This window comes from Cylas formicarius, unplaced genomic scaffold (assembly GCF_029955315.1).
Source record: "Cylas formicarius isolate icCylForm1 unplaced genomic scaffold, icCylForm1.1 PGA_scaffold_3__17_contigs__length_32017465, whole genome shotgun sequence".
Lineage (NCBI taxonomy): Eukaryota > Metazoa > Arthropoda > Insecta > Coleoptera > Brentidae > Cylas > Cylas formicarius.
Window position 1 is genome coordinate 31,332,369 of NW_026844326.1, and position 23,716 is coordinate 31,356,084.

Genomic DNA, 23,716 nt, shown 5'->3' on the forward strand with positions numbered 1-23,716 from the left:
TTACTTAGCTTTGCTTTATAAATATGAGAAGCGTGTTGAGTTTCGTTTGTCATCGCATCACGCGGCCACCCAAAAAATGTAAAATTAGCAAGTCAAATGAAAAAGGTAGGTTTGCTTTAAGACAATAATTAACGCAATTAAACAAACGATGCAAATCAGTAGAATGTAAAATAGTAAAACGCAAACAAAAAACGGCACAGTGTGTCGCTAATTTAGATCAGTCGTCACACGAAAAGAAAAAGGCGCGCGCGTTTAAAATGGCGGACTTAAACGCGCGACCTGTCAGTTTCGGTCAGAATGACCGCTCGCGGAACATCGGACGAGAACCAAAACGGTGACGTCACCGTCAACGTGACGGACAACGGGAAAGTGGAAGTGGTCTACAAGACAAGCTCGACGGACGGTTTTCTGAAGGCGGAAAATGTTGAAAGGAAAAGTGCCTCGTTTCTCTACTTGTGCGCGTTCACCGGTAGGTATGGATCAGTGCCTCTACCATTCTGTTCGCTGTTAAATAAGTAGATAAAGCTATAACAGAAAACAATCGTACTTACATTTTAAATATACGAGTCAGTAGCAAAATAGGAAAATTTAAATGAGTATAAAAGTACAAAAGTACGCAAAACAAAAGTCTATAACACCGGAACAATTATAAAAGAAAAATAAGATTAAAATTTTAGACAATACGTAAGTTTTAATTATTCTTTTAAAAGCATTTAAATTATCACACTCCTTAACAATTTAAGTTAGATCATTAATATACATAATAAACAATAATGGCCCCAAAACAGTCCCCTGTGGTACCCCACGGTCCACCAAGATTGACAGTCTCAAAACCTCTTCTAACGTCCAAAAACACAGCCAAAAAAAACTATTGTCGTCGTCAAACTACGCTGTGATTTTCCGTATCCCGGTTTTGATCTAAACTCATCAAATTGACGGATGGTCTAGTTATTGCCGATCTTCAATGCTCTGCACAAAATATTTATTGACTTCACTTCACTAGATAAACTTTTATTCGGGATTAATGGCTTCAAATGTTTCCAAAGCTCTCTTGAATTTTGCTTACTTTCATCTATCACCTCTCTGAAGTATTAGTCTTTTTCATGCCTAATTTTATTAACGATGTTTTTTCGTAACCTTTTGTATGCACTCCAGTCTCCAACGTCTCTGTGATGAACAGCCCTAACATAATTTTTATCCCTTTCTTTCATCATTTACCTTATTTTTAGTTGTTGATTTTATTTTGGGGCACATTGTATTTAGTATATCAGTTATGTCTTGTACAAATCTATTGGCAATCACGTCAACATTTGCGTGTCAACCATCCCACTGTTCAGCAGTAGAGACAATATAGTCAATAAGAGTTTGACTACTATCAGTTATACGTGTTGGACTAGTAATAATCTGATTGAACCCATTGGAGTGTATTATTTTCAAAAGCTTGTCACCGTAAAACGAGTTTTTTAAAATGTCGTACTTGACTATAACGTTGACTCCTTCAAAATTAGGTATTCGATCCAAATAGTCAGTTAATTAATTGCTGGGGGTGGCTGGTGAGGAAGTAATTTTTTAAATTAATGAAATTAAAAAACCGATGATTTATAACAAATGAACCGAGTGTGCCGGTAGACTATAAGCTAACACCAGCTTAGACCGTAGAGAGAACTAAAACTCTCGCCCGCCCCCTTATGCGGGTTGTAAAAGCTAAAATAATTGTAAAACATTAAAAAAAATATTTGTTGTATAAAAAAATCTAGCAAAAGAATTCCTTCCCAATCCCTAAAGATCGTGGCCATCACCTTTTTTGTTGACTGGCAGACTCTGAATTTTCTTGGAGGTGTTTCACCCTTACGATGCCACTCCATTGATTCTTTTTCGATAGAGGGTCATAACAGAGAACCATAGTTTCATCTTCCGTCACAATAGTTTCTATCACAGGCTTCGGTTCCGACCCACAGAGTTCCAAAAAAGACCGCGCACACTCGACACGGAGTTTTCTTTTGAATAGCCGAAAGGTTTCTAACCTTATGCATACCTAAATGATCATGCAGGAATCGACGAATACTTGTATCAGAAAGCTTAGTAATTTCTGAGACTTCCTTGACCTTTAAACGTCGATCACTCAAAACCACCCCTTCCACAATCGCAACAATATCTTCCGTTATGACCTCCACTGATCAATCAGTCCTTGAATCATCTTCAAAAGACTCCTGCCCCATTCAAAAACGTTTTGCCCATTCTTTCACTACAGAATACGAAAGAGAATATTATAATATAATAATTTTAGGTGCTAACCCTTCTTTTGTCAAAAACTTTATGTGTGTGGGTGTGTTTTCTAATGAGCAAAAAAATATAAAAGTTCCTGAATATTTCCGTTTTTGTTTATTGGCGATAAATAAAAAACCGTTAAAGATGGGATAATTTTATTTGAACAGTATCTTAAACTGGTTTCGTCTCTCATACAGGGTGCGCGAGATATTTGAAAAAATATCATTTTAAATCGTCATTACCGGTGAAAATTTTAATATTTACCAAAGGTTACCGTAACTCTGAAGTTCGGCGTGACGGGAAAGTTACTTTATACAGCAAAGCGGCTTCTTTAAAATACAAATCTGGTCCAAATCAATCTTGCAAATTATGGATCAAAATAGGTATTGGTTCAAGTAAACCGTTATTGTTTCACCCTGTAAGATTAAAGATTACATTGATTTATTTTGTTTATTATTGACATGATTATTGAAAATAGAGACCCTTAATGTTATTATTATTATTATTAAAAATTTATTGACATTGAGGACAATAAATAGAGTTTCTTTCCATTTCTTGTCAAATACGAAAGACAAAACAACTGCAGTTACATGGTTTCTGACAACTCCCATTACAAGAATACCTTTCTTCGATTTGACACCAGAAAAAGGCTCCAAATATTTATTTAGTTTCTTTTTCATTCTAGCTTATCTAACCTCTTTCTCCAGCGGCGTCGGTCTCTCCTGGAGTTCCCCTGTCTTTCCAAAAATGGAGACCCCGGAAAATCCGTTCTCGCATCCGTTGTCCGCCACCCAGACCGCATGGATCGCCGCCTCCCTGCAGCTAGGGGCCGCTGTGGGACCTTTCGCGTCAGGCTATTGCGCTGACAGGTTCGGCCGTAAAAGGGCGCTGATTTTTTTGACCGTGCCGATGTTATTCGGGAACGTACTGTTGGCGATCGCGGGAAACGTTTATTCGTATTATATAGCCAGGTACGTTTGTATTGTTCAGTTTGTAATACACTTTTTTTTTAAGCAACTGTCAATCTGAAAAGTCATATTTGTTCTATTTTTTTTTTTTGCGCGATAGTACTTACTCTCATGAAAGAGATCTTACCGATGAGAGTTTGTTGAGATTCGTATTTAATAAAATGTATACCTACATTATCATGGAGATTACCATCTAAGATCGCCCTCAGAGAGTACTATCAACGTCAAATCAAGCTTTTACTTAAAAGGCGGATGCACAGATTTTTTATATCTATTTTTTAAACATACACGAGGGCAGCGCCAAAAATTTCCCGACCTGCATATGAAAGAAAGAAAGCAGAGTAACAATTTTTAATTATTTTTCAATATAATCCGCGTTAACTTCAATACACTTATTACATCTCTTTATTAACAACTCAATCCCTTTAAAAAAATGTTCTTTTGGTTTGTTTGCAAAATGAGCTAAAACAGCCTCTTTAAGTAAAATTCGCCGTCCACGTAAGTCCTTTTACAAATATCCAAACAAATGTCGCTGTGGCCATACCGGGACTATAGGGAGGGTGATCTATCTGTTGGAACCCACACTGTAAAATGGCAGCGTGCGCAACACCAGCAGTATGGACAGGTGCATAATTTATGTAATAATGTTGCGTACTATTTACCATTGACAGTAGTATTAGTTTCTTTAAAATCTCGCAAAAGAATCCAATCCCAAAAGATCGTGGCCATCACCTTTTTTGTTGAGGTGCTTCACCCTTACGACGCCACTCCATTGATTCTTTTTTCGATAGAAGGTCATAATGGAGAACCATAGTTTCTATCATAGGCTTCGGTTCCGGCCCACAGAGTTCCAAAAAAGACCGCGCACACTAGACACGGCGTTGTTTAGGTTTTTAGGAACCCATCTTGCTTCACCAACCATACCCAATAGGTTAGTTCCATCACACGCGAGTACCAAATACTGGGATAGAATTTTTGTAGTCGTACAACCAATTGAACCTCTCCAGTATTTCTCATAAGCTGTTGGAAATAATCTAATAAGTAAGGTCCACTGGTATATCTATATAAGATCATATATCCTCACAGTCAGACGTACTAACGACGTCTCAACTAGTATAACTGGATATCCTTAGCATGTATTAACAAACATCCTACTGACGTACGTATCTGACATACTGTGGACGTTCCAATTAGTAACATCGTATATTCTTGAGACGTCTTAAGGATGTCGCTTAGCTGAAACAGTAAATCCCCAGGATATACGCCATGTCCCGTCAGAAATCCCGAGGATGTTTTACAGACGTTCTTGTACTATTCGCGGCACCAATATACCGTAAAGTATAAGAAAAATTATAATTAAAATTATTTTAAAAAAATATTTTAAAAAATATTAAAAAAATTATTATTAAAAAGACAGACGTAATTTGCTTTATTTCATACTTCCTCATTTTCTTAGACAAATAACATATATCATTTTTTAACTTGATAATTATTCCCAAGTGTTTGATTTCAGCACTGCTTTTAATTATGTCATTAGTCCTGTCAATTGTTATACAGTCAAAATCTGGTCTCCTTGCCTTGGTTAAAGAAAACGCGATATAGTGAGTTCCGTCTATATTCCTATATTTTTCTATTTGAGCTTCTTTGCCCTGGCTGGGTCAGTATAGGGTGCATACATACATATATGCAAAATGTTTATTTTTAAAGATGGTACCCTCAACTCATATAAAAATTGGTAAGTCTATATGCCTGCCAGCGAATCACTTATTTATTTTATGATTTTTCCTCAATTTTCAACATTCCAAACTCCCGAACAGTCTTATATAACTTAATGGCGAATTCTAAAATGGAGCGGCCCAAAAATATATAAGTGCAGATCAAAATAACCAAAAAAAATGTCCCGCAAACGATAAATCCAGACATTTTGTATAATAAATGCAAACTGTGAAAGTCTTCATGCAGCTTATTTCCTTTATTAACATTTTTTAATTGTCCGGCATATATAAACTTAATTATTCGTATTAGGCAACCGATAGAAGCCGAGCATTCTGCGCAGTAGTAAAGACAAAACGTATTTGTGTTTTACTTTTAATTCCCGTTCACTTGGGTTAACACTGAATAATTACAGTCGAAACCCTGTATAGCGAAATTGAAGGGGTGGCTTTGTTTTTCGCTATAGAGTTATGAGCACTCAAAAAAAAAATACGCATGTGTTCTGTAATATTTATTTATTTTATACACATACAAGGTTGTTCGGAAAGTCATTTCGTTTTTTGCCGTCAGAGGACTTAATTACGTTTTTTCGAAACCAACTTCACACTTAAGCCGCATAACCATTATATGCCTTGAGAGCTGATATTGCAAGGCTTGTGTGTGAAAAAGTTCTATTAATTCTACGCAGTAGTTTTTGGTTGGTGCCCTTTTAAATATGGAGAGCAATAAGCAGCATTTTCGTCATATTTTATTTTACTTCAGAAAAGGTAAAAATGCTGTCCAAGCGAGAAAAAAATTGACGGATGTGTATGGAGAAGACGTGTTAACAGTACGCCAGTGCCAGAACTGGTTTGCAAAATTTCGATCCGGCAATTTTGATGTCGAAGATGCACCACGGTCTGGAAGGCCGGTCGAAGCTGACAAAGATGCGATAAAGGCATTAGTTGATGCATATCGGCGAATAACCACACGAGAGATCGGTGAGAGATTAAATTTGTCGAATTCGATTGTTTATGGCCATTTGAAAGGCATGGGCTTAACCTCGAAGCTAGATGTGTGGATGCCCCATGTCCTTACGGAGCGAAATTTGTCGTCGCGTTGACGTGTGTGATTCGCTCCTCAAACGTCAAGAAAATGATCCATTTTTGAAGCGGATTATTACTGGGGACGAAAAATGGGTTGTATACAACAATGTTAAACGCAAGAGGTCATGGAGCAGAAAAGATGAACCGGCTCAAAGCGTGTCAAAAGCCAACATTCACCAAAAAAAGGTGATGCTCTCCGTTTGGTGGGATGTCAAAGGAATCGTTTCTTTTGAGCTTTTGCCGGACAATACAACGATTAATTCAGAAGTCTATTGTCATCAACTGGACAAATTGAATGATTCACTTAAAGAGAAGAGGCCCGAATTAATCAACAGGAAGGGTGTAGTGTTCCACCACGATAATGCGAGACCTCACACAAGTTTGGTCACTCGCCAAAAACTTTTACAGCTTGAATGGGACGTACTGCAACATCCACCATATTCTCCAGATCTGGCGCCTTCCGACTACTATTTGTTCCGGTCCCTGCAAAATTTTCTGGATGGCAAAACCTTTACCTCAAATGAAGATGTCAAAAACCACCTGAACCAGTTTTTTGCCAGCAAGGACCAAAACTTTTATGAGAGGGGAATTATGTTACTGCCAGAAAGATGGCAAAAGGTGTTGGACCAGAACGGCCAATATATAATTTAATAAAATATTTATTCATTATACGAAAACTGTCTTTCATGTTCCCCAAAAAAAACGAAATGACTTTCCGAACAACCCAATAATTTAACATATGCCAATACGCATCTCGTACTTTGGCTTTCTCTAGCCGTTTAACTGAATATAGAGCTTCATCTTCATCTTCTTCTTCCTCTTGGTGCTCTTCCTCACCTTTTCTTGCTTGTTGCGATATGGCTTCGTCTGTCAAGTCTGCTGTTGTAGGCAAATCCTGAACTATCAGAATAAAATCTTGCAACTCCTCACTTGTAGACGTAATTGTTGTTTGAAACTACTTTATCCACTCGCTTAGCGGGTGATCATTTCTTCCAAGTCCTGTTCGCATCCTGTCTCGGTAATAAGTCCTGCGTAAAGGCATTAACATCGCATATTAAGAGAAAAACACTTAGGACGACCCGGTTCTCGGTAATTAGATTTTAAGAGAGAGAGTGGATTAATACATAGCTTTGTATGGAGACCTAATAGTACAACAAATTTTGTTCGTAATACAGAGTATTACCTCATACAGGGTTTCGCTATAGCGAGTTTTCACTGAAGATCGAGACAGACTGTATTTGAAAGCACATTGTCCTTCGATGATATCAAAATTAGTCTTAGCTGGAAATCTTAAAAATATAAGCAAATTAACTGAACAAACCAAAAAAAAAAAAAAATCGAACCTGGAAAAATAGAAAAATAAGAGCAACTGTGGTCAGTGGTTTTTTCAGTCAATGCGTGCCAATTAAGTACACAAAATACTTTCTATATTTTTAACGGAACAATATAATGATAGTTATTACGTATGGAAATTTGAATAAAAAAGTTAACGCTAGCTAAGCACGTGTCAACTTAAAATATTATTGCGATATATTGTCCTTTGGTTCTCTCCCAAATGAATGAAAATAACCAACAGCAACGTCTTAAAAATGTACCACTCTCTGGAGCTATCGTAAAACTAAAAGCAGAAAAGTTTGCTCAACAGCTTGGCATTATCGATTTCAAGGCTTCGGAAGGACGGTTGGGGAGTTCAAACAGAGACATGGTATAAATTATGGACGGATAAGTGGCGGAACCCATGATGTCGACAGAAACGTCACTAACGATTGGCTGGAGAAGGCATAACTAGCAGAAAAGTACCCTGCTGACGACATTTTTTATGCTGATGATACTGGTATTTTTTACAAAATGACGCCAGATAAAACTAAATAAAAAAACGACAAACAACAATTGATTTCAGATAACAAGTATTTTCTCAAAAACTATTTATTCCTTTGAAAAAATTCACATACCGTGAAACGTGGGAGATCTAGGGCTATAACTTTTATTTTGGGCATTTTTTGGATTGTGTACAGGGTGTGTCGATTATGGGTAAAAAAAAACACAAATGTCTTGAAAACGGCCGTTTTCCTGGGTAAATTATTGGCTGTAAATGAAATACTACGGAACATGGGATAATTTGGTTTAAACAGTCTCGAAAATTGTGTCGAGAAAGAGTTTCAGGTTTCATCTATCATACAGGGTGCGCGAGATACTAGGAATTATATAATTGGAAATCGTTATTAATTGTACAATTTTCTATATTTATCGAAGTTTGTCGTGGCTTTGAAATTCGGCGATACGTGAAAGACGCTTTATACAGGGTGTATCCACAATATAATTACATCGAAGCGCCTTCTTTTTAAAATAAAAAGCTGCTTCGCGCTACGCGCTACGAACTTGCCCCACCCAGCTACGATTTTTCGAAAGCAATCTTGTTACTATTATTTATGTTTAAATATGTTGCAGATTTGCAGTTGGAGTTGGTGTGGGCAGCCAATTCGCAGTGGTGCCAATCTACCTGGGCGAAATAGCGGAGAACCACAATCGAGGCGTTTTGGGCTGCTTCCTGGGGGTCTTCCTCCACGTCGGATTGGCGTATCCCCTCTTCGTGGGTCCCCACGTCACCTTGGTCCACTACGCCCTCTCGTGCGCGGCGCCTCAAGTGTTGTTTTTGATCATTTTCGTGATTTTCATGCCGGAAACTCCGCAGTTTCTGCTCTCCGTGGGCAACAACGTAGAAGCGGAGCAGTCGCTGAGGAAGCTGAGACACAAGAGCGCGACTGAAATCAGAAAAGAAATGGAGGAAATCAGGAAGTGTTTGGAGAAACAAACCGGACGGACGAGAGCCGTTCAAGTATTCTGCAACTCTCGGAGCGCGAGGAAGGCCTTGTGGATAAGCGTCGGGCTGGTAGCGATCAAACAATTCTCCGGCATAAACCCGATCCTGTCCTTCATGCAGACCATATTCCAGGCAAGCGACAGCAGTATAAGTCCCCTAATATCCACCAACATCATCGGGTGCGTTCAAATTTTCGCCAACTTCGCCTGTTTCCCTATAATCGAGAAACTCGGTCGCAGGATCCTCCTGCAGCTATCCATCTTCGGCTGCGGAATGTCCGTCATGTTTCTCGGCATCTACTTTTGCCTGAAAACGCACCAGTTTGACGTGGACGCCATCTATTGGCTGCCGGTGACCTGCGTGTTCGTGTACTTCCTGTCTTTCAGCATGGGCTTGGGGTTTTTACCGTGGTGCATCATGGGCGAAGTGATGCCGCCTGCGGTTAAGGGGGTAGGATCGGCGATTACGTCGTCCGCTTCGTTCGCGTCCTCTTCCATAGTGACGTTTCCCTTTCCCATCATCAAAGAGGTCTTCGGCATGGGCGTCGCGTTCCTTATGTACGCCATCTGTTGCCTTTTGGGGATGGTTTTCGTGCATTTTTGCGTGCCCGAAACCAAAGGTAAAAGTTTAAGCGAGATACAGGAAGTTATGAAGAGTAAGCGCGATACCAAAGGAGATAAAGTGCTGTGTGGAGTGAAATGAAGTGACTTCAGTGGGGTATAGAAGTGTTTCGATCACGTGGGAACGAACGGTAACAAGGAAAGGAAAGTGTTTGTAATCTTATAGGGAAATATGCAAATACAAATGGTACTTAAAATGTAGATTTTTCCTAAATAAACACAAACGGAGGATTATGGGGCGCAGTATGAGAAATTGCACTGTAGCGAAAAATTCTATTGCGATTCAAACGAAATATACATATTGAGCGAAATTGAGTTTAAGAAATTGAGCGAAACGCCTTTACTATTGTTCTACCATCTACGAGGTGTGTTCAAAAAGTAAGTTGACTTTTAAGTACTGCTTCTCGCGAACTGGGCACAACTTTAAGACCATACTCATTATATACCGCACGACCTTGTGGTAAGAACTCTTCATGTACTGACATTCGATCGAACTTGACGTATTTGTTTCGACCTTAGTGATCCTGTGGATGGCTGGCCCTTCGTTTCGTCTGCTCCATATACCTCAGCTCTTGAACGATGCTCCTTCGGTGGTCCGTTTGTTCAAAATTAAGCAGTTTCGGAACAAATTTTGCTGGTACACGTTTCACTTCTCTAACAGTGAATCGAGGATTTTTCAACACCATTTGTTCAACTCTTTCATCAGTTGCTGGGATATCTAGAGCAAGCAGAACAGCTTGTACCACTTATAAACATTTTTTTGTGCAAATTAGATTCACCATATGCCGTTGTTAACATTTCAAGCGTTTTCCACACAAAACACTTCTAACGCTTCTGTCTCACAAAAAAGTACTGACAATGGCTGAAAATGTGAACATATGTTAGGGACGTGTGTACCAACATACCAAAAAAATATCGAAGATCAAATACACGTAGGCCGCCCAGTTACAAAAATCTTCTTACTTTTTAAACACGCCTCGTATCTGTTTTTTTAAAACGTCAAGGACAATATTTCCTTATAAATTTCGTCCAATGACCTAGAGGGGACAGGAATAGGAAGCAATCCATTTATTGTGGAAAATAGTGGTCAAAAATTGATACGTGCATCGGAAATTATGAGCCGCATATGGAGATTCTGCCTACTAATTTTTATCGTGTGTAAAACCCAATTTTGATGAGATAGTGATATAGTAAAATTAGTCTAAGTAATAAATAATAACCTTTAGAAATAGCAAAACCGATTTTGTTAAAAGGAGAGAAAAAATTTTATACCAAATGAAAACGTGCGAATTGCCGTTGTCTTTATTATTTCGTACTACCAATTAAAACAATAAAAGTGAAATGGAGTTTTATTTCGCCATAACCATCTATTCTAAAGGAAAAATATGATGAAAAGTCGGTTGTTTTCAATGCTATGCTAATATCGAACGTTAGAGTAAAAAATATAAAAAATAAAAAGAGTACATTTTTCTTTTTTTTTTTAATCAATTGTTGTTACCGTTTTCACTCAATTTAAATCAGATAAAATTACACGAAAGGGCTCACTTAAAATTATTATGATGAGAGGATAATGCGAGCCGAACACGGTCACATAACGTTGATATACTTGCGAAAAATGAGACTCCACCATTTTGTCAAAATAGCATGCGGTGGATGCGACACAATTCAAGCAATCTGACTTAGTACCCAATAATTAATGATCCTTAATTAGTTTTGGGAAATACTCCGGCAGAAAAAATATACTATTTCTAAATCTGGATGGCTCTTCGGAGCCGAAACTGTTTCAGTCCACAGGATTTCTCTATAAACAACTTTTCCCGATAAGAAGTTTTTATATTGAAATTGGTTCAAATAATTTGCTTATCCGAATGTCAATAATCGTTTAGTATTGATCTCGTTCTTAGGAGTGTATGCTATTTCATTAAAACCGTAAAAGTAAAAAAGAAGAGTCCTCTAATTTTTTTTTTTTGGCACTAGTTGGTAACTAAAACTCAAAAATTTTATTTTAGGTAGAGGTTTTATTATACACAAAAAAAAGTTCTCGATTTAACCAGTGCAATGGCGACCTAACTAATCAAAATAATGACGGATCATATCTTAGACTTAAAACAGATCGTACGTCATCTATGAAACTCAACCTTCAATTTGGTTTACGTGCTTACAAAATCCAACTCGTGCAAGAATAGAAGCCAAACGATCATCAAGTGGGCCCAAAACGAGTTTGACGTTGTTCCCGATTTTCATAAGCGAATTTTGTTTAGCGATGAAGCGCACTTCTGGTTGAACGGCCACGTCAACAAACAAAACTGCCGCATTTGGAGCGAAGCTAATCCTCAAGTGTATGTCGAAACACTGTCACATCCAGAAAAACTGACCGTTTGGCGCGCGTTATGGGCTGGTGGAATCATTGGTCCGTACTTCTTCGAAAACGATGATGGCCAGAACGTTACAGTCAATGGTGATCGGTAGAGAGCTATGATGTTCAGGAGATGTGGTTGTGACTGAAAGACACGTTTGGTGACCGCCTAATTTCACGTTTTGGACCTGTGAATTGGCCTCCAAGATCTTGTGATTTAACACCGCTAGACTACTTTCTGTGGGGCTATGTAAAGTCATTGGTCTACGCGGATAAGCCACAAACGCTTGACCATTTGGAAGACAACATTCGCCGTGTTATTGACGATATGCGGCCACAGATGTTGAAAAAAGTCATCGAAAATTGGACGTCCAGATTGGTCTACATCCGCGCCAGCCGTGGCGGTCATATGCCAGAATGCATATTTAAAATGTAATGCCACGAGATTATCTTTCGGATAAATAAAATTCATGTCAATCAAATAATCCGTCGTTGTTTTATTGCAACTTAAAGTCCTATACATCGAAAAAAAACACCCCTTATAAGCAGGCACCGAGTAAAATGCGAGCCAGTTTCAGTCAAGCTCCGAAGAAGCAAACAGGATGATTGACGAAACGTTAGCAAGCTCGACCAGTTTTGCAAACCCGCTAAAATTATGGCCAAATTTCATTAAAATATATATATCTTAATTCTTGACACCCTGTACAGTACATCATAAAGGTTCCGTGGACTGTCAAACGGTATAAATGGTTCGCAGGCAAATCAATGTATAATTATTATTAATAGATTATATATAATTGGCGCACGGAATAACAATTAATTAGCAATGAACAGTTGAAGGACAGGCTATGGTTTTTGCGGAGTTCCGTCTAATAAAAACCGATAAAATTAAAATGAGCGTGGCTGGGGCGTGGTCACCTATCGGTTTTGGTGGCCTTATTTTTTGTTTAGGTGCAGCTATAGCGTTGACGCTGGCGTTTTGCAATTATTTAATCAAATCTTTTATCGTATTTGTTAACCAAATTTCCGATTGACGACGTAAGACGCGAACTGCAGCAGGTGAATGGGTGCGAATTAATATTACAATATGGAGGTTTATGTCGGTGTAAATGAATGCAAAAAATAAATCTCCTTTAATTGGCGTCGTGTGTTTTGTTTGTTTTATTTACACCACCTGGCTGGTATATTTCCCTGACCTTGAGCAAAGATTCTTCGGTATTTACGTCAAATAACAACACCCAAATCGAAAAAAAAAGTTATATTATTAACAATACCTGAAAACTACTTTTTTCCAAAATCTTATTTCTTATTTCTATATTTTTGGGGGCCCTTTTTGTGATCTGGCAACACCGGATAATATTAGAATTATCCGCAAAGCAACAGAGTTGGCGCTGAAGCAGAGTTTCGCTGCTGTCGTCTTCGTTGTTGCGTATTTCTAGCGTTCCCGCGCTCCCCATACTGTTTGTTTCGTTAAAGCATTAAGAAACTGGCAAATAGGTAGCAAAAATGTTTATTTAACCTTTGGCGTTTCAAAATTAGGAAATGTGTCGTAAATAATAGAAAAATAGCGCCGGTTTAAAGACTTCACATTCGATACATTTAAGAGAAACGTATGAAAATAAACCACCAAGAACATCAGTAGATGCTTTGTGATGACCCTAAAGCGCTGTGCATGCCGTGCAGAGGGCATACAAGATGTCCATGCTTTGTCGAGTTGGATAGTCGGCAAGAGATAGACATTGGACTCGAATAGGATGGTCCCCTAGAACAAGCCCTACACCTGGTAGCAAAAATGTATTACGAGATAACTTAGTTGAGCCCAAACAAGTTTTACCGCCCCCTCTTCATATCAAACTTGTCTTGATGAAGCAGTTTGTTAAAGCCCTAGACAAAAATATGTCCATTTTTGTAATATCGTTTTGGTTAGTTTTGGTTAGTTGTTAGTAGTTATAAAGTAGTAGTATGAAGGAAACATATATATTTTTAAATGGAGCAATCTGTATATTATTTTTTACATTAATTGCAAATCATTTAGGCTTTTAAGAACTAAATATTAGTATAAAGTTGTTTTGGAAGAACGTGAAAAGCAACATCCGTAGGACAATACTACCAGTCTCCCAAAAAAATCTTCGATTCGTATTTGTTTCAAATACCAGTCCAGCATGCAAATGCTGAAACGATTAGAGCAACTAAATTAGAGTAAGTAAGTGGGTGGTCCCAAATTCCATAGTTTTGGATTTCGCCTTGTATCTCAAAAACCAAGAGCAAATACCCAGAGACTAATAAATTCTGAACTAAGTAGATGTACTCAATTTAAATAACAATCATAGTTATTTTGATAAATGTTTTTAATTCTCCTCATATGTGACGATTTCAAAAGCCAGTTTAACAGGCGATTTTGGTGCCCCTTTTAAAACATAAAACTTTGTCTTGCTTTAAATACATATCTTAGTATGCTTCGAAAAAAAAATTGAATTCTTGCGTCAAACAGTTTTTCATTGACAGCATTTTAAACAAGACGTGTTTTTGACCAAAGAAGGGTTGGCACCTAAAATTATTAAAGAAAGGCTGGATGGTGTGTACGACCAAAGTTCTCCTTCGTATTCTGTAGTGAAAGAATGGGCAAAACGTTTTCGAATGGGGCAGGAGCGCCTTGAAGATGATTCAAGAACTGGTCGACAAGTGGAGGTCATAACGGAAGATATTGTTGCGATTATGGAAGAGGTGGTATTAAGTGATCGACGTTTAAAGGTCAAGGAAATCTCAGAAATCGCTAAGTGTTCGTCGAATCCTGCATGATCACTTAGGTATGCATAAGGTTAGTGCAAGATGGGTTCCTAAAAACTTTTGCCTACTCAAAAACAACGCTGTGTCGAGGTTGCTCTGTGGGTCGGAACCGAAGCCTGTGATAGAAATCATTGTGATGGGAGATGAGACTATGGTTCTATATTATGACCCTCTATCGAAAAAATAATCAGAGTGGCGTCGTAAGGGTGAAGCACCTCCAAGAAAATTCAGAGTCTGCCAGTCAACAAAAAAGGTGATGGCCTCGATCTTTTCAAATTGCGAAGAAATTCTTTTGATAGATTTTAAAGAAACTAATACCACTGTCAATGGTAAATATTACGCAACATTATTACGTAAATTGCGAGACTGCATACGTTTAAAACTCCGAGGAAAACTGACTGGAGGCGTTCGTCTTTTGCACGATAATGCACCTGTCCATACTACTGGTGTTGCACAAGCTGCCATTTTAGAGTGTGGGTTCCAACAGATAGATCATCCTCCCTATAGTCGAGAAATGGCCCCCAGCGATTAGTATTTGTTTGGATATTTGAAAAAAGGTTTAACTACCAAGTTGAGTTAAAACAGGCTGTTTTAGTTCATTTTGCAGACAAACCAAAAGAATATTTTTTAAAGGGATTGAGTTGTTAATAAAGAGATGTAATCAATGTATTCAAGTTAAGGGGGATTTTATTGAAAATTAATAAAAAATTGTTACTCTACTTTGTTTCTTTCATATTCAGGCCGGGAAATTTTGGCGCCGCCCTCGTATATAACGCCTGTTTAGCCTTCAGTATATGTGATGTAAACAACTATTTCAAGATTTGATGCTGATTGAAGATGCTGTTGGACTACTTGCTAAAAATTTCATTTTTGCTAATAAACAGTGGGGTTGTTTTATCCCGAAAATTAAAAGCATGTATCTCTATCTCTTTTTGATATATCAAAGGCCCTCGACTGTGTCAAACATAATTCAACCCCAGCGTCACGGTGTCTCGCAAGGATCGGTGTTGGGCCCGCTCCTTTTCCTCATTTATTAAGCCCATTAAATGTACACTATTCGCAGACGACACCGCAATTATCTGCACAAGCTTATCTCTTGATACTCAAGTTATAAGAAGCGTGTATTTCATATATGGGGTCACCAAATATGGTGCATCTCTTCTTGGTTTGCACTATTGCTGTAGAATGCATTACCCCAGTGTATATACTTCCATGTTTAATCGAGATTCACTCTAAATTTCAAATTTTAAACATGCGTTGGATGGAGACCCAAACAAACATAACGCTAAGGTGATTTGTTGCAAAGGAGTTCAAGATCTGTTTCAAGTTTTTGGCGAACTTCTGTAATGGATTCGATACTGATCGGGGGTGCACTCTGATGCATATCAGACACATATAAAGAAAAAAAAAGAGTTAAAAGGTTTAAAGAGTTACTCGAGTATCCAAAATACTTCGATTTGGGAAATAATAGGTTATAATTATTATTACACTTACTGACATATCGCCCATCTGGTATACGGCTACGACAACATTCCGGTTTCGCTTTAATTAGGTACGCAAACCGGTCGCATAATGCCATAAACAAGAAGTGACCCTCAAGATCACGGTCGGTTGAATAAGTGAAACCAAACACACACGTAAATACTGGGGGATAAAATTCCATGTCTCGAATTACGGGCGTTTCGCCTGCATCGATCTTCCCGAGCCGTCAGAGCTTTACAGGAACAATAAAAAAATAAGTGACGCAAACAGTTGTCCAAGTTTAATAATGAGAGTTTTGCGCGATCTCTCGACCGCAAGGAAAAAATGTGGGAGCGTTTCGACTTTTTCTTATTCGGGTAATGTGTTTATCAGTAACAATAGGTTGTTTCTGTTTAAACGGTGCGGCGGATAGACTGAAATTATAGACACGATGGCTAGTCGGGAATGCGAAAACAAGGGTGAATTAGTTGAAGTCGTCTACAAGCCGACTTGCGGGTCCGCCGAGACCAGAGAGTCCGGCCTTTTGACGCCCGAGCCGGAAGAATCCAGGAAGGAGGCGTTTTTTTTGTACCTGTGCGCGTTTTCTGGTAAGCGATTTAAATATATTGACGATTTTTTTAACGAAGGCGAATTATCGGATTCTCTTGCAGCGAATATACCAAGTGACACATAAATTTCCTTACTACACAGTTATATACAGGGTTCTGAGTAATTCGAAATCGTAATATTTTTTGATTTACAGCTCCTCAAAATTCATTGTTTTAAATTTTATTTTAACGCAGCCATCTTAATTCTCAACGAAATAAGCTGATATTTTACACGCACCCCTAGAACATTTTTTTTAATTTTCCCTGTATTTTATTTACTTACACTGATATTGCAAAATAGAACAGACTGCCTTAAGCAAATCCTCAAAAATTGTTATTCTTGCTACTTTCGAAAATCGATGAAATCGAATTTTCGAAAGTATCTGCGCTCCTATACAAATTTTACATCTCGATAACGGTAGGTCCTATGGGATCGCCGTTGGTACAGAAATGATCATCGTCGAAAAAAAAATTTTTTTTTGTCTGTTTGTTCCGTCTCCGTTCTCCGTTCTGGTCTTTTGGTTTTTCCAGAATAACTTTCGAACCGTTAGAGCTACAAAATTGCAATTTCCCTCATTTTTAACCCTCCACGAGGAACATAAGCTTGCAAGAAATGGCCCTGGTCCGACGCCGGTATCCATATTTTTTTCGAGATTTTCGACTGTTTTTTGGGCCTTGCTATGAAACACGATAATTGTCCGAAATATGCAGGTTTGCCCAGTGACTTATTTTCTCGAAAACCGGTTACTATTTTCAAACAATTCTTGTGGAAAATCCAGAGCTATAACCTCTACTTCGAACAATGATTGCATCATATACAGGGTGTATCGTTTATGGGCAAAAATTCTAAAATATCCTAAAAATTTCCGTTTTTGTGGGTAAAATTATTGGCGATAAATGAAAAACCGTTAAAGATGGGATATCGTAAACCGTGTCGTGAGAGTTTCAGGTTTCGTCAATTATACAGGGCGCGAGACATTCGAAAAAATATCATCCGACAACCCTGTTATTTGTGCAAATTTTGATGTTTGCTGTAACTTTAAAGTTCCACGAGATGTGAAGGACATTTTATACAGGGTGCATGCACAATTAAATTACATCGATAACTAACCTATTTCTAATGATTCCTCAACCGTTTATTGTTTTTTATCGTAGATCATTGATATCTATATTTCATACACTAAAAAAGAAGTCCATCGGATTAAGGTCTGGTGAGCGAGGCGGCCAAGCTAGAGGTCCGCCCCGACCTATCTATCGATGTTCAAATGTCTGATTTAAATATCTTCTACAGCCCTTAAGGGTACCTCTTCCGGCAAAGGTGATAGTTGCTCTTGGAGAAATTGCAAATACGTTTCCTCGTTAAGCGATCAGTTAAAGAAATGAGGTCCTGTAAGATTATCTTCTATAATCCCTGCAACTCTGCTGATGCATATTTCTAAAATTTACAGCCATCACGCAGCCCCGTCAATGAACAAAATGGCGGATAATTTTGAACTTTCATTGCATAAAATTTAAACTTAACAAATAAAAACTTGAAACAAGAGTAACAAGTTCCCTCGGTTCCATTTTGCAATATCAGCATAAATAAATAAAATACAGGGAAAATTAAAAAAAAATCTAGGTAAAGTGTCCTCTAGCGGCAAATTTTCGACACACTTTTATCTTCGAACGATGACTTTTACTAAATCAAGGCTGTGTGTAAAATACCAGTTGAGAATTAAAAATAAAACTAAAAAAAAATAAAAAATTTCGCACACCCTGTATACTTGAAACACCAATTGAAATCGATATACGTATGAGTCGTTGTAACCTATTGGGTTGTTCGGAAAGTCATTTCGTTTTTTTTGGGGAACATGAAAGACAGTTTTCGTATAATGAATAAATATTTTATTAAATTATATATTGGCCATTCTGGTCCAACACCTTTTGCCATCTTTCTAGCAGTAACACATTTCCCCTCTCATAAAAGTTTTGGTCCTTGCTGGCAAAAAACTGGTTCAGGTGGTTTTTGACATCTTCATTTGAGGTAAAGGTTTTGCCATCCAAAAAATTTTGCAGGGACCGGAACAAATAGTAGTCGGAAGGCGCCAGATCTGGAGAATATGGTGGATGTTGCAGTACGTCCCATTCAAGCTGTAAAAGTTTTTGGCGAGTGACCAAACTTGTGTGAGGTCTCGCATTATCCTGGTGGAACACTACACCCTTCCTGTTGATTAATTCGGGCCTCTTCTCTTTAAGTGAATCATTCAATTTGTCCAGTTGATGACAATAGACTTCTGAATTAATCGTTGTATTGTCCGGCAAAAGCTCAAAAAAAAACGATTCCTTTGACATCCCACCAAACGGAGAGCATCACCTTTTTTTGGTGAATGTTGGCTTTTGACACGCTTTGAGCCGGTTCATCTTTTCCGCTCCATGACCTCTTGCGTTTAACATTGTTGTATACAACCCATTTTTCGTCCCCAGTAATAATCCGCTTCAAAAATGGATCATTTTCTTGACGTTTGAGGAGCGAATCACACACGTCAACGCGACGACACAAATTTCGCTCCGTAAGGACATGGGGCACCCACACATCGAGCTTCGAGGTTAAGCCCGTGCCTTTCAAATGGCCATAAGCAGTCGAATTCGACAAATTTAATCTCTCACCGATCTCTCGTGTGGTTATTCGCCGATTTGCATCAACTAATGCCTTTATCGCATCTTTGTCAGCTTCGACCGGCCTTCCAGACCGTGGTGCATCTTCGACATCAAAATTGCCGGATCGAAATTTTGCAAACCAGTTCTGGCACTGGCGTACTGTTAACACGCCTTCTCCATACACATCCGTCAATTTTTTCTCGCTTGGACAGCATTTTTACCTTTTCTGAAGTAAAAAAGTAAAATATGACGAAAATGCTGCTTATTGCTCTCCATATTTAAAAGGGCACCAACCAAAAACTACTGCGTAGAATTACACACACACAAGCCTTGCAATATCAGCTCTCAAGACATATAATGGTTATGCGGCTTTAGTGTGAAGTTGGTTTCGAAAAAACGTAATTAAGTCCTCTGACGGGAAAAAACGAAATGACTTTCCGAACAACCTTATATTTAAAAAATAATTAGAAAGAATACAGTAAATAGGAATAAACGCGCATTTAAGACATTTTTAGAAAATATTCTAATTGAACTTTCATTTTACAATGTTACTGAATTTAAGATATTTATATTGGGGTGTGTGTGCTGCATATTTTCTTTTTAAACCTGTCGTATGACTTTCCATGTACTGCTGCGTATATAAAAGGTCAATAAACGCTATTATATTCTATTCTATTCTATAAAAATTTTCAAATTCATACATCATATTTAATTCGATAAATGAGGATTGATTTATTAAAATTATGTTACAACTTTGCCATGAAATGTACAGGGATGACGATGTTTCCTATGTTCCCTTCGGCGATGCATCACCCGGTATACGTTTTCTGAAAAATATGGTTTATTAAGATCGGCGCCCTTGCGTTAGCGCAATGCGGAAAGGGTATGGTCTGTTCATAGATATAAGAAAGTGACCAATTGCCTTTGAATGGGATTATCCAAGGGTAGTCATTAACATACAATGCGACAAGATTATTAACTAATGTTTCGGAATTTCAATTCAGGTAAAATTGTGGTCCGTTTACCACTGTATATTTAATCCCATTGAACATGTTTGAAATCTGCCATTCGTCGTAACAATGTTTACCAACAAATTATGTTAAACATATAGAAAAAGCAGAACAATTGCAAATAATATAGAACACATAATAATTAGAACAGGCAATGATAGCGATAGTGATACTGATATATTATGTGAATAATTTTAAGTAATTTAGGTAGGTAATAAAAATAATTTATAATTTTATTTTAGATTTAGACATAAGTACATACATAACTAAATAAATATTGTTTAATATCTTTCCTAACAAAACACCAAATAATTAAATTCTAAGCAAATTACGGACCTGTTCGGCCATATTTCATTCTTACAGCTTGCCCGGATCTTTAATTAATTCGTATCAGTTAGTCACTTTCTTATATCTATGAACAGACTTTAACAACAGTCGAATTATTTGTGTGTTAAATGGCCCATTCGTGTGTCGGTTAAATCTAATATAATGAACGTAAGGGTAAGTCCAAATTTCTTATCACAGTCACAGTTTACAGTCCCTACGGCTATCACAAAATCGCTAGAGGGTAAAAGAAGGCGCTTTTTAACCAGCTAACCGATAACCACCCGAAAAAAGACTCAAAACTCACTTCTAATTTTTCTCAACCATTCACCAAGTGGTACATATGTTTATTCAAGCCGAACTTCTAACATTCATCGGAGGCATAGGACTGTCGTGGACCTCCCCCATCATACCGAGACTACACGGACCTGAAAATCCCTTCGCTCACCCGATCACTACTAACCAAGAGGCGTGGATAGCAGCGTTTCTTCCCTTAGGAGCCGCAGTAGGTCCGTTCGCGGCTGGTCATTTTGCCGACAAACTCGGAAGAAAAAAAGCCCTGTTGCTTATATCCATACCGATGTTCGTCGGATACGCGATATTGTCTGCCGCTGCACACGTGGAACTCTATTACTTCGCCAGGTGAGTCGGTAATAACCTCGTTCCGGTTCCCTAACCGCACTCTTTCCTTGCAGATTCATCGTTGGCCTGGGAGTCGGCAGTTCGTTTGCATTGGTGCCGATGTATATCGGGGAAATCACGCAAACCTTCAATCGCGGCAAATTCGGCTGCTTCATGGGGCTCTCCGTCGTGTTGGGTCTTTTCTATCCCTTTTCCATTGGTCCCCACCTAAGCATCCCGCTCTACAGCGTATGCTGCGCAGTGCCCCTAGTTATATTCTTTGTCGTGTTTTCCGCATTCATGCCTGAGTCTCCCTATTTCCTCGTGGCCGCCGATGATCACCTCAAAGCCCAAAAGGTAATGGTCCGGTTACGCCCAAAGGGCGTAGACGTCAACAAAGAAGTGGCAGCCATAAGAGAGAGCTTTGCCGCTGAGAATAGGGCGGCACCAAGCTTCCACGAAGTCGTAACGTCCAAGGTACTTCGCAGAGCGATAGTCGCCGCACTGGGTCTGGTTCTGCTTCAACAATTCGCAGGGATAAATCCTATTCTCTCCTTCATGAAGACGATTTTTGAGGCCAGCGGCAGTACCATATCCCCCAACGTATGTACCGTGATCATCGGTGTAGTGGAAGTCAGCTCCAACATCGCCTGCGTCTTCGTGGTGGAAAAGCTGGGCAGAAGGGTTCTATTCCTGGGTTCCTGTTTGGGTTGTTTCATTTCCATCTCCGCCTTGGGGGTTTATTTCTACCTTAAAGCCCACGATCACGACGTCGATTCGCTTTTTTGGCTTCCAGTGTTCTCTCTGATAGTATACAACGTTTTCTTCAGTCTGGGGTTGGGCCCGTTGCCTTGGGCTGTTGTCGGTGAAGTGTTCCCTTCGAATATTAAAGGCTTCGCGACCGCCGTGTGTTCCGGGTCGAATTTTTTAGTATCCTGCGTTATTACGTTCTTATTCCCGTTGATATCGGAAGCTCTGGGTATGGCCGGGTCGTTTTGGCTATTCGGGGCTTTCTGTTTCGTCGGAATTATCTTCGTGTATTATTTCCTGCCCGAAACGAAGGGCAAAACTTTGGCGGAGATTCAAAAAATGCTTGCCGATTAGAACGCAACGATCGCACGCGGTTCTCTAACATCAATTAGAAAGTCAATGCGATTCCAATTAGGAATTTAATAAAAATACGACCTTGCTGTAAATCCATCTTGTTATTCTTTATGCATACTAATCATAATTTTCAAAGTTGATTTGGAATTACGTAATTTGTGCCATTAAAGGTGGTCCGACGCGTCTCCTCCTCTAATGATGAAGTGTCAAACTTCATATGAACATATATGTATTAAACAGATACAGTGGCGAGAGTTTCGTATGTCAATTTTGGTAGATATCAATGGCGCGCGACTGAATTTATTAAGAGATCAAATCTGCTCATAAGTGAATGCAAATGTCATTTATTTTTGGAAATCAGTGGCCTGCCACTGACTGTTTATGAACAAATAATATTTTGGTTGATTATCTAAAACAAAATGTCTAGTTTTTAGTGAGAAAGCTTTTACGTTTTAATGAAATAACATAACATTCTAAAAACAAGATAAATAATAAACTATTTTTATTTAAAAAAAAGGCAGTAACCTAGTATTAATAGTTTTTAACAAAATTATATGTTAATAAATAAATAACAACCTAGGGGGCCATGGTTGAGGCCCTGCGCGATCAAATCATATATATTATTAAATGTATGATTTAAATATTATCTTACTGCAATTAAATATGGTACTTCTTCCAGCAATACTGGCAAATCTTCTTCCAAAAATCGGCGGTAATTAGGCCATTTAGCCATTCTGGATTTTCATCAATAGAGTTTAAAACTGCTTCTTTAATAATTAAATAACAAGAAATACTAATGATAAAAATTAATTAAGAAGAACTTTAATTTTTTTACCGAAAACCTTAAATAGAATTTAAAAAAATAAAAAATATATTTTTTTTCAGGAACGATTGGATAATTTTTATTTTAAGGGGCTCGGTGGCGCGCCATCTGGTGTATTTGAAAAGAAATGTGCGTCTAAAGTGGTATGTCAAAAGTTGAGATGTTTAGGATATACGTACATACGTACGTATAGCTTCGTTGGCTACCTATCAAATGTTAGAATTGTGTAAGCACGTACATAATAGCTTAAATCTGACTGCAATTGTAAATTGTAATAAAGCAATACCAACTTTAGCAAAGTAATCCTGATCTCTATCTCAGGAATTCCTAATTTAGCGTTATTTTAGAATACGAAAGTGTTTTTTCTATAAAACCATTTAAAATTATTACACATTTGTTTTATTTTGGGTCAAATTGTGTTGGGTATAGCGAAATGGACTGCTTTGTTGTTTTGGCTGGAAGAAATGCCAGTTCAATATTCCGCAGATTTGGAATATGGGGATGTGC

The 23,716-nt window shown here is 38.2% G+C and overlaps 1 protein-coding gene across 1 annotated transcript; it reads left to right on the forward strand.

Annotated features, from left to right (window-relative positions):
- The first annotated feature begins 210 nt into the window (after positions 1-210).
- On the forward strand, positions 211-23,366 carry LOC132700112 (uncharacterized). Its single transcript, XM_060667232.1, has 6 exons — positions 211-469; positions 2,954-3,239; positions 8,483-9,548; positions 16,513-16,687; positions 21,018-21,303; positions 21,357-23,366. Exons 1-6 carry the CDS (start codon positions 298-300, stop codon positions 22,384-22,386), a joined length of 3,015 nt encoding a protein of 1,004 aa, XP_060523215.1. The 5' UTR covers positions 211-297; the 3' UTR covers positions 22,387-23,366.
- Positions 23,367-23,716: the final 350 nt, after the last annotated feature.

Coding starts and splice junctions, on each gene's coding strand:
- LOC132700112 (XM_060667232.1), top strand. CDS start 298: ATGACCGCTCGCGGAACATCGGACGAGAACCAAAACGGTGACGTCACC. Junction 470..2,953: donor CTACTTGTGCGCGTTCACCG/GTAGGTATGGAT, acceptor TTTTCATTCTAG/CTTATCTAACCTCTTTCTCC. Junction 3,240..8,482: donor TATTCGTATTATATAGCCAG/GTACGTTTGTAT, acceptor AATATGTTGCAG/ATTTGCAGTTGGAGTTGGTG.